Source organism: Anser cygnoides, chromosome 3 (assembly GCF_040182565.1).
Source record: "Anser cygnoides isolate HZ-2024a breed goose chromosome 3, Taihu_goose_T2T_genome, whole genome shotgun sequence".
In the NCBI taxonomy this organism is placed as follows: domain Eukaryota; kingdom Metazoa; phylum Chordata; class Aves; order Anseriformes; family Anatidae; genus Anser; species Anser cygnoides.
Genome location: NC_089875.1, coordinates 28629819 through 28644065, shown reverse-complemented (window position 1 = coordinate 28644065; position 14247 = coordinate 28629819). Strand labels below are relative to the sequence as shown.

Genomic DNA, 14247 nt, shown 5'->3' with positions numbered 1-14247 from the left:
TTCTCTATTCCTGGTCTAAGTTTGAAATCTTTAACAAACGTTATGTAAATAGCTCCTTATCCAAACTAAACCAGAAATCTGTGTGCCATTTTTCACTGCATATTGTTTCTCTATAACCCCAACCCACTGGGTAGTTCCTATCATTTACCAAAACAACTCATTCTTCAAAGGAAATTAGGTAGCAATCCAACATCAGAATAAATTCCTTCAGAATGCAGGACTTGTCCCGAAGTCCCTATGCAGGACTTGGTCCAAATTCCTTTTTATATCAAGCATATGGATACACTTAGTATTTTACAATAGATAATACTTCACATCCTGAAGACCTTCTAATCTTGCTACAAACTGCTCAGATCCAGGATCTTTAGAAAATTGAGGTTAAAATGAGGCTAAAAACATGAGGTTATGTCTACTGCTTTACTGAAAGTATACTGGAGTGACAAGTCATTAATGAAGCTGATCGAGTGCTTGCTCAGAAAAGCCCGGGCATTTAAACCAATCTTACAACATTTGACATATGCTGGAATACAACCATATTTCCAAAAAAGTTACTTACCCTTTACTGCTTAATTCTAATTTCTAAGTTTTAAACCTTCCTCAAAACGGCATGTTTGGTCTATGGCTTCATCAATGAACTTTATTTGCATTAGTAGGAGTTACACTTTTGAGTGAATGCTGGAAATGACAAACCTGTGAAATGTTTGCAGACCAACCTGCAATATCTCCTAATGAACTTTAAATTTGAGGAGTGCAAGCAAGCTCAGATGCAAAAGCAGTGCTTCTTCATCTGAGCTACAACAATTAGCTGAGGACACCACTTCAGATGATAGACAAAACATACCCTGATGAGGAGATAGTAGTACAAGCACAGATATTATGCAAAGGAGAGCAACACCACCCAACTCAAAAGAGCAAAAAATACAAACTTTGCACAGAACGTACTTATTTTTTTTTAAATTATGTTTTTAGAAAACATTCACTTTAAAAGTTGGAAACAAAATTTAGAGCTGGAACTATATGCAAACATTACACTAAACTTTTATTTTTGCAACTGCCATCACCTCTCCAAGCACGAAGGATGAGGCTGTACACTCTTCAGCAAAGACAGTCAAATGGGTACAGAAGTTTGAGAGTAGGAGTAGGGAGAACGGAAAGATTAGGCCAGAAACTGCTGTTAACACTGTACCCATCTAAACAGAAGATAGATTTAGAACATCTGCTTGGAGAAAACAGTTACATACCTTATGTAAACAAGTGTCCACTACCCAATTGCACACTTTTTCCAGGTCATCTGATACTTCAAGTCTAGACTTAACAAATTCACAGAGCTCTTCGTTGCTCATTACATCCCAGATTCCATCACAAGCCAAGATGATAAACTCATCTTCTTCTGCCCTTAAAATTTCACAAACCTCTGGCTCTGGAGAAACAAGTTGTTCTGTAGGGCCTTTACCGTCAACACATTTGTAGTCATAGTCCCCCAGAGCTCGAGAAACTGCCAATGAACCATTAACGCGCTGAATCATTACACTGCCTCCTGCATTCTGGATTCGCTCTTTCTCCCTTGGGTTGCAAGGTTTGTGATCCTGTGTTGAAAAACAGACTTGTCCATTCCTATAGAGAACAGCACGTGAATCACCACAATTGATAAAGTATACATGCTCAGGTGAAATCATAACTCCCACTGCTGTTGAGCCACTTCTGTCCATCCCATTTCTGAGGTCTGAGAAATTGCGCATATACTCATCAATTTTCAAAAAGCCAGTTCTGATTCCACTCTTGACATTTTCCACTGAAGGTTCAAGAGCAGATCCAGGTTTTTCTGCCGCCCTAAAGTCTTCATTGTTAGTGATGTGTTCTAGTAAGTGTGTGGAGCAATAATTTGCAACACGAGATCCTGCGTGACCATCATAGACAGCAAAAAAGGACCAGTCCTCTAAGCCGTGAGGAATACCTACAACAGCTGTGTGAGCATCTTCCATTTCCACTCTCCATCCCTGCATACTGCTGAGGCCGTAACGCAAGCCATTCCCTGCACCATGAGCATTATGTTTTTCAGTTTTTGGTTTATCCAAAAATGCACCCATGTTTATGCAATATCAAATCTGGAAAACAGAGAAGAAGAATCTTAGTTATAAATCCACCATTCTATCTAAGTTCACTCAGCAATGTCAGTTTTGTTCTCCCTTCCCTTTCTTCTTAAGAAAACATATTACAAAGCATGCACATGTGCAAAAATCAGCTGTAAGGTGGAGGGAGGGATAATTAACAAATGATATTAATGAAATTGGAACTTACAGGCCCTTGTCTGCCTTTCAGGCAGTATGGCTTCTATTTTGTGTGCACAGGGTTTTTTTGTTTGTTTTTGTCTTTAAGACAAAATGTGCAAGAAGGCTCTCCATATGAAGGTAGAGTACTTCACATACCTCTGTAGCCCAATTTTGTCATTCTCTGCTGGAAAAATAACATCCATATTACTCCTATTCTCCTTCCATTTTTCACTAGGGCATGAAGAAAAGCTAATACTTTATAAAAAAGTACCGACTTGCTAGCTTTGCATGTACTGTGCCACTTCTCTAATCTCTTGTAAGCACGGCAAAATTGACAATAGAGAAATGTAGACCACTTACGAAAGGAAAGTATGATTACAGCACTTCCAAAGAAGCAGTAAGTCACTTCCCACTTTGACCCAAGAAAACTTTTTACAGGATTCTCTTACTATATTACTTACTTCTTTGTAATACATTTCAATTTTTACCATCCCTAAAAGACATTCACGTGGTTTTAAGTTCATAGATGCACTGATCTTGATTTTAAAACATATCCAGTTAAAACAGATATGAGCTCTCTAAGGGAAGAAAATATTCCACAGAAAGTTATTTCCTCAACATTTGGAGAAGATCTGCTTCAGAATATGTGAGAAGCATCCTCAGAGAGTAAGCTTGCAGATACAAGTAACCTACACTGAAGCTTCAGAGGACTTCCAACTTCCTCTCCTATACGAGAACAGGTCATCCTATGCAGGCCTGAAAAAACACCTTGCACTTTACAAAGTCAGCAAGGAATATTTTCTTTAACCCAGAGACCCTGCAGTACTTTTTTTTTTTTTTTTTTCAAAAACTCAGAAAACTCCTTATCATGCTAACAATGACTACCCCATGAAACCCTTAGCGACTGGCTGTAAAAATGATAGCAACTTTCAACCAGCAAAAATCTGAGAGCCTTGACTGATTGCGAGCAAGTCAGTCACTAGTGCTTCCACACACTAGCACCCACCAAACCTGTGGAATCACGATAAACTGCTTTAAGAGTTTGTTACCATGTCAGAACTAAAGTTTAATGATTCATTTCTTCTTTCATTCCCCTCCACTAAAAATGTTTTCATCATCCATAGCTTACTCTAACAGGAGAGATGAAAAGGAAACAGTACACTGCAAGAGGAAAAGCTTATCGCTAGATTCCTCACCCCACCCTGCCAGGGTAATTTCAGAACTTTCAACCAGATAATGCAAACTTCACACTCTGCTCCAGTGGCCTCCATGAAGGGCTGAGGATCCCCATTATTCCACGGACCAAGACTTTACTCACCAGCTATACTTCTTTTGAACTATATTTCTCACTCTTAATGTAAATTTAGACACTTCTCCAAATATTGCAGCAACTCCCTATCTGCTTTACTTTTTAGTATAATTTACTTCCTTAATTCATGTTTAATGGTCTTTAATTCAAGTGCTACTAACACTGCAGAAGGATGAACACGGTTCTGGTATTTTTTTATTAAAAAAAAAAAAGAGTACTTTAGCACTTGGCTAAATCACATCAACTGAGAAGCACCAGAATTCAGATGGCTCTTATGTTCAAGTACCATGTTATATTCTAATTACAAGCCTTGGAGTTATCTCTTCTGAAGATCCTTTAAGAGATGTAGGATAAAACATCATCAATTGGATTCCAAGTTTAGACACATCTGCTAGAGAAAAAGATTTCTTTAGCAATCAGCTGCTAAAGGAAATTGAGGTTTTGCATGTACAGAGTAAATTCTAACACCGTGCAAATACCCACCTCTAGCTCGGCTCTGAGCTACTACCATGATTTTTGATCATTCACATCTATTAGGGAACTCTATAATTGCAGACTAGTTGATTATCTCTCTGTACCAATCTTTTGCTATCAAGAAGTCCACTATTATAACACAAGTCTTGTACTTAGTGAATTGCCGTAAGCTGCTGTTAAAAAACAACTATTGTGTGACACTAAAGAAATATATCCTAAGCCCTGTACGTGCTCCAAAACGAGCATTCCATGTACAAGATACACATCTCCAGCTGCAGCATCTACAGTAAACTCAAGTCACAAGAACACACTACAAAGTTGCTGTCAATTTGTTTTTACTCTATATAACGTGAAAACAGTCCTCAAACTAGACTTTGTAAAGCAAAACCAAGAGTACCATTCATTTGAACTGATAATTAACTGGCACATCTTATACAAAAAGCAAGAATGACTTCAGACCAGCAGCCAACTTTCTCAGAAGACTTCCCATACTTTCAGCAAAGTCAAGTCATTAAGCCCGTTCAAGCACCTCCTCTCCATCCCCAACTTCCCCTAACTCCCCCCACCTTCCCAGTCCATTCAATGTTATGATATTATCCAAAGAATTTCACGAACAAGAAGCCCTGTTATCTGTACTCTTTCTCTCTGCAGTCACTATCTACACGTCTCTTACTATCTGGGATAGTAGAGAATGAAGTAAGGAATCATACAACTGTGTAAAGAAGATCCAAAACTCATCTAACTACAGAAGCCTATGACCTGACTATTGACTGTTTTATACATACACATTCATACTGTATACTAAAGTCAAAACCATGGGTTCCACATCTTAGCTTCACCTGTTTCATAAGTAGCTTCTGAATGAGTTCTTACAGCTCAGAATGAGTAAAAATTTGAAAGATTGTCCTATTTGCAATTACATTTTTAATATTAAATAAGATATTTAGAATATTACAAATATTTAATAAAGGACGTAGAGACAGACTTACAATCAGTAAGTAAACAGTAAGTTTAGGTATCAGCTTACGGCTAGTCCTAACGAAAACACCAAATACATAGAAGAAATCTTTCTATCGCTGTGTATGTTATGTATACTATACAAAGCAGCAGCTGTCTTGAAGATTAGCTGAAAAAATCAAACCATTTTAGTGAGCATGGAAGAAAGAAACAGCCACTAAGTTCTTTAAAACAGCATATATTCTGCAGATCAAGAACAGAAACCTAGGTTTCCCTTCTTGCAATAGTTTTCTCACCTCCAGAAAGGAAAAAAAAAATCACCTGCTAAGTACCAATAATGACTAACGGTAGCTTTTGTAAGGCCTTCAGAGGAATCTCAGCAACATGCTGCTAGAGCACTAACTCTAACACTACTGTACACTCTTCATCTCTACTTTAAAACCAATCGTTAACCAATCGTTAAGTCATTTACAATCAAGTTCGATGCTGCAGGTCTCTAACCTGCTGACGTCCCTTTCCCAGGAAAAAAAACTAACCCAAGACATACTATTCCAAGTCCAAATGTGTATTCTTCCCTAACATTTCCTACCTGATGCAAATTTTACATGAGGTCCTTATCTTACATACAGGTAAGGCAACCAATAGTTCAACCCTAGGAAACCAAAGTCATCTATGCTTTTGAGGTATGGAAATAGAAAGCATAAAGCCAAAAACCACACCTTCTGACACTGAAAAATTTGTGGCCCATCTCCATTTCCCCACAGCTACACAATGAATACGTATATTTGCATTGTATCAGCTCTGAAATAAACAGTCCTAAATATCAGGTCTGTGAACAAGTGTGAATTTCTCTGTTTAAAAGAAAAACAACCACACCCTCTGATTTTCTCCAAGATATACCCATAAAATGGTAAAGAGTTCTTGCTCAGCTCCAGAATATCCACGATGAGTTTATTTTCCACTCTATCATAGAAGGGGAATAGGAAGCTACTTTAAAGAAAAAGCATGCTTTTTCCCACATAGATTAAATTGGCAGAAATAACACTTACTTGCTAGTAGCCATGAAGGCATACAAAAACATGGTTAAATAATACAGTCTATACCCATGTTTTTGTAGATAACATAAAATAATTTCCAGATCACTTGAGAGTTCCAAGAAAAACTACTACTTTGATGGCCAACAGTCCCAAAGACAATAACAGGTCTTTTCATATAAGGAGAACGGGTTAAACATTGATCTTTTGGGCTAAGGTCATAAGAGTATGCTGCAAAATGTCTCTTCCTCAGAAGGGTTCACTCAACAGGCCAGCCATTTTTAATAAGTCAGTGCTGTAGAAAAGAAATAGTGCCAGAGTCTCCTGTTACAATATCCATGTGCTCCTTCTGTAAAAAAAGGATGCTTCCACAGAAATAAATGCTGCAGTAGATATTAAAAGTGCAAGTGACAGATCACAATACCTATGACAACTTCAAAGCTTAGTGGAAGTGCAGGAAGAAGCAGTTTTTCTGGTTTAACTAAAAAGATTTAAACTACCCTTGTTTAAAAAAGCTCCTGTCTAGTGTGAGAGATACACTGTATACATGAGATGTGTCTGTACAAATGCACACATGCATCCTGTAGATTGTTTTGCCATTTGTAAAGGTTCAGAGTATCTCTCGATTTACATGAGAAATACAGCATGACAGAATATTCAAGTAAATACAAGATTATACTAAGTAGGTAAATACAAGTTCATTTAATGAGTGAAGTCTTTAAAGATTTCTATTTTTGATCCCAGAAAACTTGGGATCCCTTTTGACTTACTGACCTTAAAAAAATACTGGCACTACATAAATTTACATTAGGCAAATAGTTACTGAAATTTCGAGCAATAGCTCTACTTGAAGTTTGGCTGGAGCAGCTACCGTAACTTCAGTTGCTACAGCACAGGCACGAAGTACTGGCAGGCTTGAACAGCAGTTATTGGAATTTCAGAATGAGAACTTAATATTTAACGTTCACTTAAAAATGAAATGCGAAGAAAGCCAGTAATTGATCACTATTTATGCCCATGTACTATGGGCTTTGTTTGTTTTGAGTTGTTTTATTTGTTTTTAAATAACCTGTGTGCACGGAGCAGGTTGGGAGTCAACATCAGAAATGGTCCCAGTGATAGAGCTGACCAAAGATTCACTTAGTACTGATACGAAGAAATTGAGTATGAAGATAAACCTCTAATACAGGTCTTACTACCCAAAACTTTTCCTGCCCGAAGTCCAATAAGCTTTTATACCAGAAAGTTCAAAATGTTGCCAGCTAGCCCCCAATGCCACACAGGATACATGCCTAGGAGCTACAGCACCTGGAACTCCAAAATGAATTTATGCATCTTTCTAATGGGGTGGAGGAGGCTGGAACAAAAAAAACACAAGAAAACCCACATTGCACTACTTTTAAACCAGCAAGTGAAAAAGGAGGCAAGATTTCAGAATATGCTTCAGCTACTTTAAGCTGGTCTGGAGATACAAAACAATCATGGGCGGTCTTTAACGCCGTGGATTTACATCCGTTTTCAATGTCTATAGCGATTCCTGAAAACAGAATTTGCTATGCCTCAGCTATTCACCACTACCTTGTGCCAGCAATTTCTTCTCTTTCAGAACTGCTGGCTGAGATGTTTTTGCTGCTGCTCTTCAAATTGTCTCACTGAAGAAGTGCAAAATTGGCTTTAATATTTCAGAACTTGGTGACTCTGACTGTACTGGATTTAGAGGCCAGCAGATCCAAGACAGCAGTAACCTCCTCCAGGGAAGACTGTGGGAGTACGTAAAAAGAAGCACCAGGAGCTAGTTTAAGACCCATAACCTTTTTAGCTAGATTGTTAACACCAGAAACATACATATGCTTGTGATCCAAGTGGCAGATAAATTTTAAATGGCTTGATACATCAAAAAATTTGAGATTCTGAAGTTACTGTGAGGCAGACAATGCATTTAAGTAATTAGAAATACACACGGAAGCACTGTGCTTTAAGCTTTTGGGTACATTTAGTGCTAGGAGCTGGGTGCGTGTACTTAAGCTACTAACAAAATATCACAATAGAGTTAAGGGCAGAAGGTGACTGAATTCCCGCAATCCCAAATCAAGCACTAAGAGACCAAGAAACCGTTTTCCGAGATTTGAAATAAAATGAACTTGAAGTGTAAAGCTAAAAAAACCACACACAAACCTTAATTTGCCCCTTGATTTCACTTTGTCATCAAGTCACAGGGTAAGAAAAGGTGACTAGCTCTAGAAATCACTTTGATAGCACTTGTTAACTCAAAACTAATTTAGATTATGCTCTACCCCATTCAGTTTTGTAACTATTGAAAAACTAAGTTTAAAGACTGGTATAGAATAAAGCTACACAAAAAAACTGTGCGAGCAGCTTAAGGAACTATCAAATACACACTCATAGCATATCAAGTGAATACACCACACAAAGTGACAAATATGTCAAAGTTTGCCTTTTCAGAAGTTCATTTCATATTCTGCTTTCTTGCACCCTATTAAAACATGAATGAAGCCACATAACTGCAGATCTTCAAGACTGGTTTATGTGACAACTGCCTGTCTCTTATGGATAAGTTCCACGCTTTTATGCTGTGGCTTATTTTTCTGGAATGCAGTTTGGTAGGTGCAAAGTGAGAGATCGTATCTCAGACACCCAAGATGAGTGGGTGTCTTGAAACAGGAAACTTGAAAGTGGACTCTGAACCTACCTTTGCAATCACAGCAAATAGTACAAAGCTATCATCAGTGCTCAGGTTGACATATTTTACAGTCACCAAGCCTTTATCAGTACATGCAGCATCACCCTTACATAAACTGCAGAGGTCAAATTCACAAAGTTTTGTGGTCAGATGCAAACTTGAAGTATGCAGTGTTCCCCCTAGTCAGCTACGCATAATTCTGTGATTGCTTGTGTGGCTTCTGACACCTAGCAGCCTTCAGTCCGTATTGGCATCTCAACTAGGGACTTACCAAAGAAAAGGAATGCAGATGAGATGTCATTCTCAGTAAAGAAATACTCTAGAGTATTAAATTTCTTCATTTAATGTCACTCATCTTAGTTTTCTAGGTAACAAGTTCAGATTTTCTTTATCAAGATTTCCTTCAAACATTATGAAGTCTGGGAAACTTAATCCCCATCTAGGAAACGCCGGTGTTATTTGAGTTAGAGATTAACCATATGAAAAGTGACATGTAAGACACAAATACCCAGGCTGGTTCACCTAGTACAACATCAGGTCCAGGCAGTGCAAAACAAACATACTGTTGTTTCTACACCTCCAGGGGAACAGTGAAAGCTCAAGTGTCTAAAAGCCAAGCTACCTCTCTGCAAACCAGTATTCGCTTCGTTGTGCCATCTTGAAGTAAGAGTTTGGTGCACAGGCACCTAAGTGAAACGGGTCTGCTTGGTTCAGATATTATCAAGTCAAGCTCATCAGCTCTGAAGTCAGATTTCGTCCTTACCTCGACCTCTACAACAAGGCGTGGCTTTATTCTACCACCCCGTGGACTGCACTGTGCTTGTTTTTTTTTCCTACTGACCATACTACAGTAAATTCACTATGAATATTTATATGCCACAATATTAACCGAAATTCCTTTTGCTAACCTGTATCAGCTCATACTTCCTGTGGCCAATAAGCACGTTCTCCCTTCTTAACTGCACTAGTAAAAACAGAGGTACATGTGTAGCATTTGGATATTACAAAGCATTGACTTAGTATAAAAATGATCCTTCCCTAAATAAAGTTTATAGTTACTTCTACGTAGAATCTTCTTTCTTCCCCTAAATTCAATAGAAGACCAGCTATTTTATGTGTTAAAATTACTTTGTACCTTCTCAAGCTACCACCAGCCAGGTTTTACTAAAGAAATAGCATGTAAAATTTTGAAGAAAGAGCCACTATTCAGCCAATACATAATGAAATTTATGAATTTTGTATGAAAATTGAAGGATTTATTTTACTTATTAGCACAAAGCTGTATGTCATTGAGTTCTTCCTTATCCTAAATTTATGCATTTAAAACAACTTCTCTCATCTTTTTCAACATTTAATTAGTCAGACACATTTGTGTGAGAATAAGGCAGAAATTAATGCCTAATTCACATGATCAATTAATTGTTCCCAACTAGCTCTGAAAGACCAGAATAATTGTTCTGCAGCAGGTCTGCAGAACCACAGTAAAACACTAAACCCTTTATTTACTTAATTGAGGGGTGACTTGTTGATTCACACACACAAATCGGAGGAAAACACAAGGGTTGGGCCAGATGAATGCTGGAAGTCCATTCCAGCAAAAAATTAGTCCATGACACTATAAGAAGTTGTGCTTTTTTCAACTTGTTACATCACTGCAATTTAAACATTAAATTATACAATAAAAAAATTTTAAAAATAAAAACATATCTGAAAACTAACCCAACCAAAACCCACGAAAACAAAACATTTGAACCTTTCTTTCATTATAGCAGCAACAATCAATGCCACCTTCCTGGCACAAACTTGTCATTGACCTATGCATCATCCAACCTCAGGGTGAGACATACGAGACTGCTCGATATCAACATCCCAGACTCTGGTTCTGCCACTCTTGAGATGTACAGCCTAAGGCAAACAACTCTAAGGCAAGCAACTCATCCTGTCAAAGATACCAAAGGGTGAAATCAAGACTAAAAGGCTTTAACTTCATCATAATTCTGCAGATTCAGCATGTGCAATACAGCAACTTGATGGATAGTCTTCGAAACACACAATCCCTGTTTAAAAACAGAAGTATATCATTCAGAAAAACAAAACATGCAGGTTCTGTGACAGATTTGTAGTGTTTTCTGTGTTTTATTAGTACTGCTTTGTAGCATTTATCATTTTCTAAAAAGAGAGTAAAAGAACAGATTTTTAGTTCCCCACACACAGGTTGAACAGATAGTGATTGAGAATTGGGACAAGAGTTATCAGCAGAACCTCACAGCCTGTCAGATAAAGTTAGGACAGAAAACCAGCAGCCAAAACATTTTCACTGACCTGGAAGAAGACATCAACCTTTCCCCTTGAAAAGGTCATTCAAGAGTTGAAGTGGACTTGTAACAACAATTTAGAGATTTTCTGTAACTGATTAAAAAGGGTAACTTAAGCAGTACTGCTGCTATTAGCTCGTTTAAGGAAGTACAAACCTCGAGGGGAAGAAAAGCCACATGCAGACAGTAAGCTGATTTCAGCTCATGGTGGCAAAACACTTCACGACTGACTGACACTATACCATCTTTTGTGTGAGAAAACAGCTTCCTCAAAATCTGGGTCAGCATGCATTTGGGTGTTGAAAAATTAAATTTTTTCCATTTATTAACAGTACTTTGTACTAAAGCAAAGAGAAGCTATACTTTGTTATATTTTCTCCCTCCCTACTTTAAACAAGATTAAGCAAAATTCAAACATAATTAAGGAAGAAAAAACATCCTTTTACCCAATCTGTTCTCGAATCTATGGTTAAAGACTTAGTCAATTACAAATTGCAAATTAAAACACAGCCGAAGTGATTATACCTTCCCATAAATTTCCAAGAGGCAGTTCTTACCTGTAATCACAACCTTGTCAAGGTTCTAGTTCAGTGCTGAGAGAATTAGTTTACATTCCTGCTGCCAAGAAGCACATAACAGAATGACTTGCAAAACCTTGAGATAACAGTACAGGACACAACATCTGCTTTATTTTGGTATTTCCTAGAAAGAAACAAAGAAAGCAGTTAGCTACTCCAGATGGCATACAACAGGTTTGTACATGAACTTAAGAAAAAGCTGTATTCAAGAAAAACAGAAGCACACAAACTAAAGCTATGTCTGGATATCTAAAACCTTTCAATATACTCTCTAAACAGCATATTAAAGATTCATGCTAAGAAAAAAAAATTTATTTCTAATTTCCTTCACCAGCACAGGCTAGCACTTAAAAAGCCATCTAGCCTATTACCTGACATTCATGTCCCTAAATTGAGTTACAGAAGGAACAGCTTTTGCATGCCTGCTAACATAAGTGCTATTCACCTGCTTAAGTGACAGAGTACACATAGTGTTTGACAAAATTGAAATCCACCAGGTGCAGCAAGTGTAATTTGTAAATTCTCTACTTTGCTTACTTAGATGTAAAAATGCACAGGGGTTTTGCAACTGAAGTTTAGTGCCTTTCTTTGTAAGTATTAGAACTCCTCTGGAATAACAGTTGTCATACATCTTTAAAAGTAGTTTCAATAAAGTTGATCAGAAATTCAGCTTTAAATGCAGAAGTATCAGGTAACTAACAATTCAAACGTACGTATCTCCACAAGCATCTAGACGTCTAAATCCCATTATTTTCAGCAGGATGCAAATGCCCAAATTCCTTCATGGATCAGAGACTACATATTTAACCTTACAAAACACTGCATCTTACAAAAGTTACCATGACAGTACACTGGTAGAAGGAACTACCCCAGGAAGAATTCTGGATAGCAGCCAGCTTTGTCTGGGGCAGGAGGGAAATACAAGCCTTTCTGTAACGCTGTGATTTTCAACTGATTACAGCACACTCTGAAAGCCCAGCCAGCTCTGCTGGGCTGAAGGAGGCACAAAGGGGACACGCTGCAGGCTTGGACTTTAAGGCCAGGGACTGAAGAAGCGATCTGTGACAACATTTCGTGACAGTCTGCCTCTTCCAAATGGTAACTAGTCTTTTTCAACCATCACAAAGCACCTGTTTTGATTCTCATAAAGAAGGAATACTCTGCTACAGTTTGAGGAAGAGCTGTATGGGCTCAGTTAGTTTTATGCGCATGATGTCACGCTGCTGCAAGCCCTTGTGTTCTCCCCATCATTCTCTCTTAGGCACCACAACAGGATGGATGGTTCAATGAATCAAGCTAAGCCAGAAAAAGTCAATTACTTTCTGTAGGTTTAGCTCTCTGAACCAGCTTGAAAATGCCTTTCAGGCAAGTGCCAGAAATGCAGAACCAGCAGCTGCTGCCAATTCAGATTGGCTCTGAGTATTCCGAAACTACATGTTAAGCAGCATCCGCTAAATCATTAATGGACTCTGAAGAACTATTTTGAAATAATTAGACAGCAAATGTCTTAAATCATTGTACTGGACCACATAGCAAAAGCTTTCCTCCAAAAAAGTTATGAAGTTCATCAGTAAAAATAAAAAAATAAAAAAAATTTTCTTCTATATCTGAGAACTTCAGGAAAAAAGAAAACCACAAAAAGCATGGATTCGCAAAGTTAAAGGTAACAGCAGAACTCCCTCTTTTGAAGTACACCAGGGCACCAGGGCTTCTTAAATGACCGGGGCACGAACGCAAAACACGACCACAACACAACTCCCTTCAGACAGCCTCTCCCACCTCCAGAAGACGGCCCTACCTGTGAGGCTACAGGGCAGGTGCATGAAGTGCTCCAGCCTCACTTCTGATGCTACTCCAGCAGCCTCCCGAAGTGGCTGACTCACAAACACAGACCCAAAGACAAGCATTATGCTTCCCAGAAGCAAAAGTCTTGATCCCTCCCAAACTCTTCTACTCTACAGAGGATGCGAGAGCATTCATCAGACGAGAGCGACTCCTAGCCTTGAAACTGGATTCTTACATCATGGCGGACTCAAAGAGAGACATTTGGAGATAAGAGCACCTTGCCCCAGTATGCTCCCATTCACACAAATTCTGTCCGCACAAGTTCTCAGAAGTGTGGAACAGGGGTATTCAGTGTTTCAAAAGAGACAAAAATACCTCAAGAGATATCCCATCACTGAACACTGCCCAGCGAGGGGACATGACTTCTGTTACTTCGGCACAGCAGTGCCTCTTACCTCTCTAAGCAAGCCGCAGGTTTTTATTCTGTATGGAGATACTTCGGTTCATGATGCAGCTTGGGGACAACAAGCTACTGTATCAAGGCTCCAGAAACTTGGGTGCAGAAAATGCTGATATAAGCAAATAAAATGGTTTTACGTAGATTGCCAATCATAAGCTACTTCACAAAAATAAAGCTGAATGCCTCCCATTAAAGGCTTAAGAGAATTACAAAATGTATTAAGCATTTTCTATGGGCTCCCTGAACATTTGGCGTGTCTAAACAGTTATTTGAGTAGGACTAAGTTCATTAGTAAGTTTCTATTTTTATTTTTTGCTATTAAGATACTAGTACCATGGTCTAAAATTTTGGGTAGACCTGTGTG

The 14247-nt window shown here is 38.3% G+C and overlaps 1 protein-coding gene across 9 annotated transcripts in view; it reads right to left on the bottom strand.

The window, feature by feature from the left end:
* The window catches only part of PPM1B (protein phosphatase, Mg2+/Mn2+ dependent 1B), a 58620-nt gene that overhangs the window by 20894 nt on the left and 23479 nt on the right, over positions 1-14247 (bottom strand). For 8 of the 9 annotated variants that reach the window (XM_066993799.1, XM_066993795.1, XM_066993798.1 and 5 more), the window contains 2 exons: positions 11618-11762; positions 1242-2105 (listed from right to left, as the gene is read on the bottom strand). In XM_066993799.1, the coding sequence (XP_066849900.1) occupies positions 1242-2087 (846 nt within the window). In that variant the 5' untranslated portion in view covers positions 2088-2105; positions 11618-11762. Of the gene's footprint in view, positions 1-1241; positions 2106-11067; positions 11155-11617; positions 11763-14247 lie in introns of all 9 variants that reach the window. The other variant, XM_066993800.1, reaches the window with a different exon arrangement.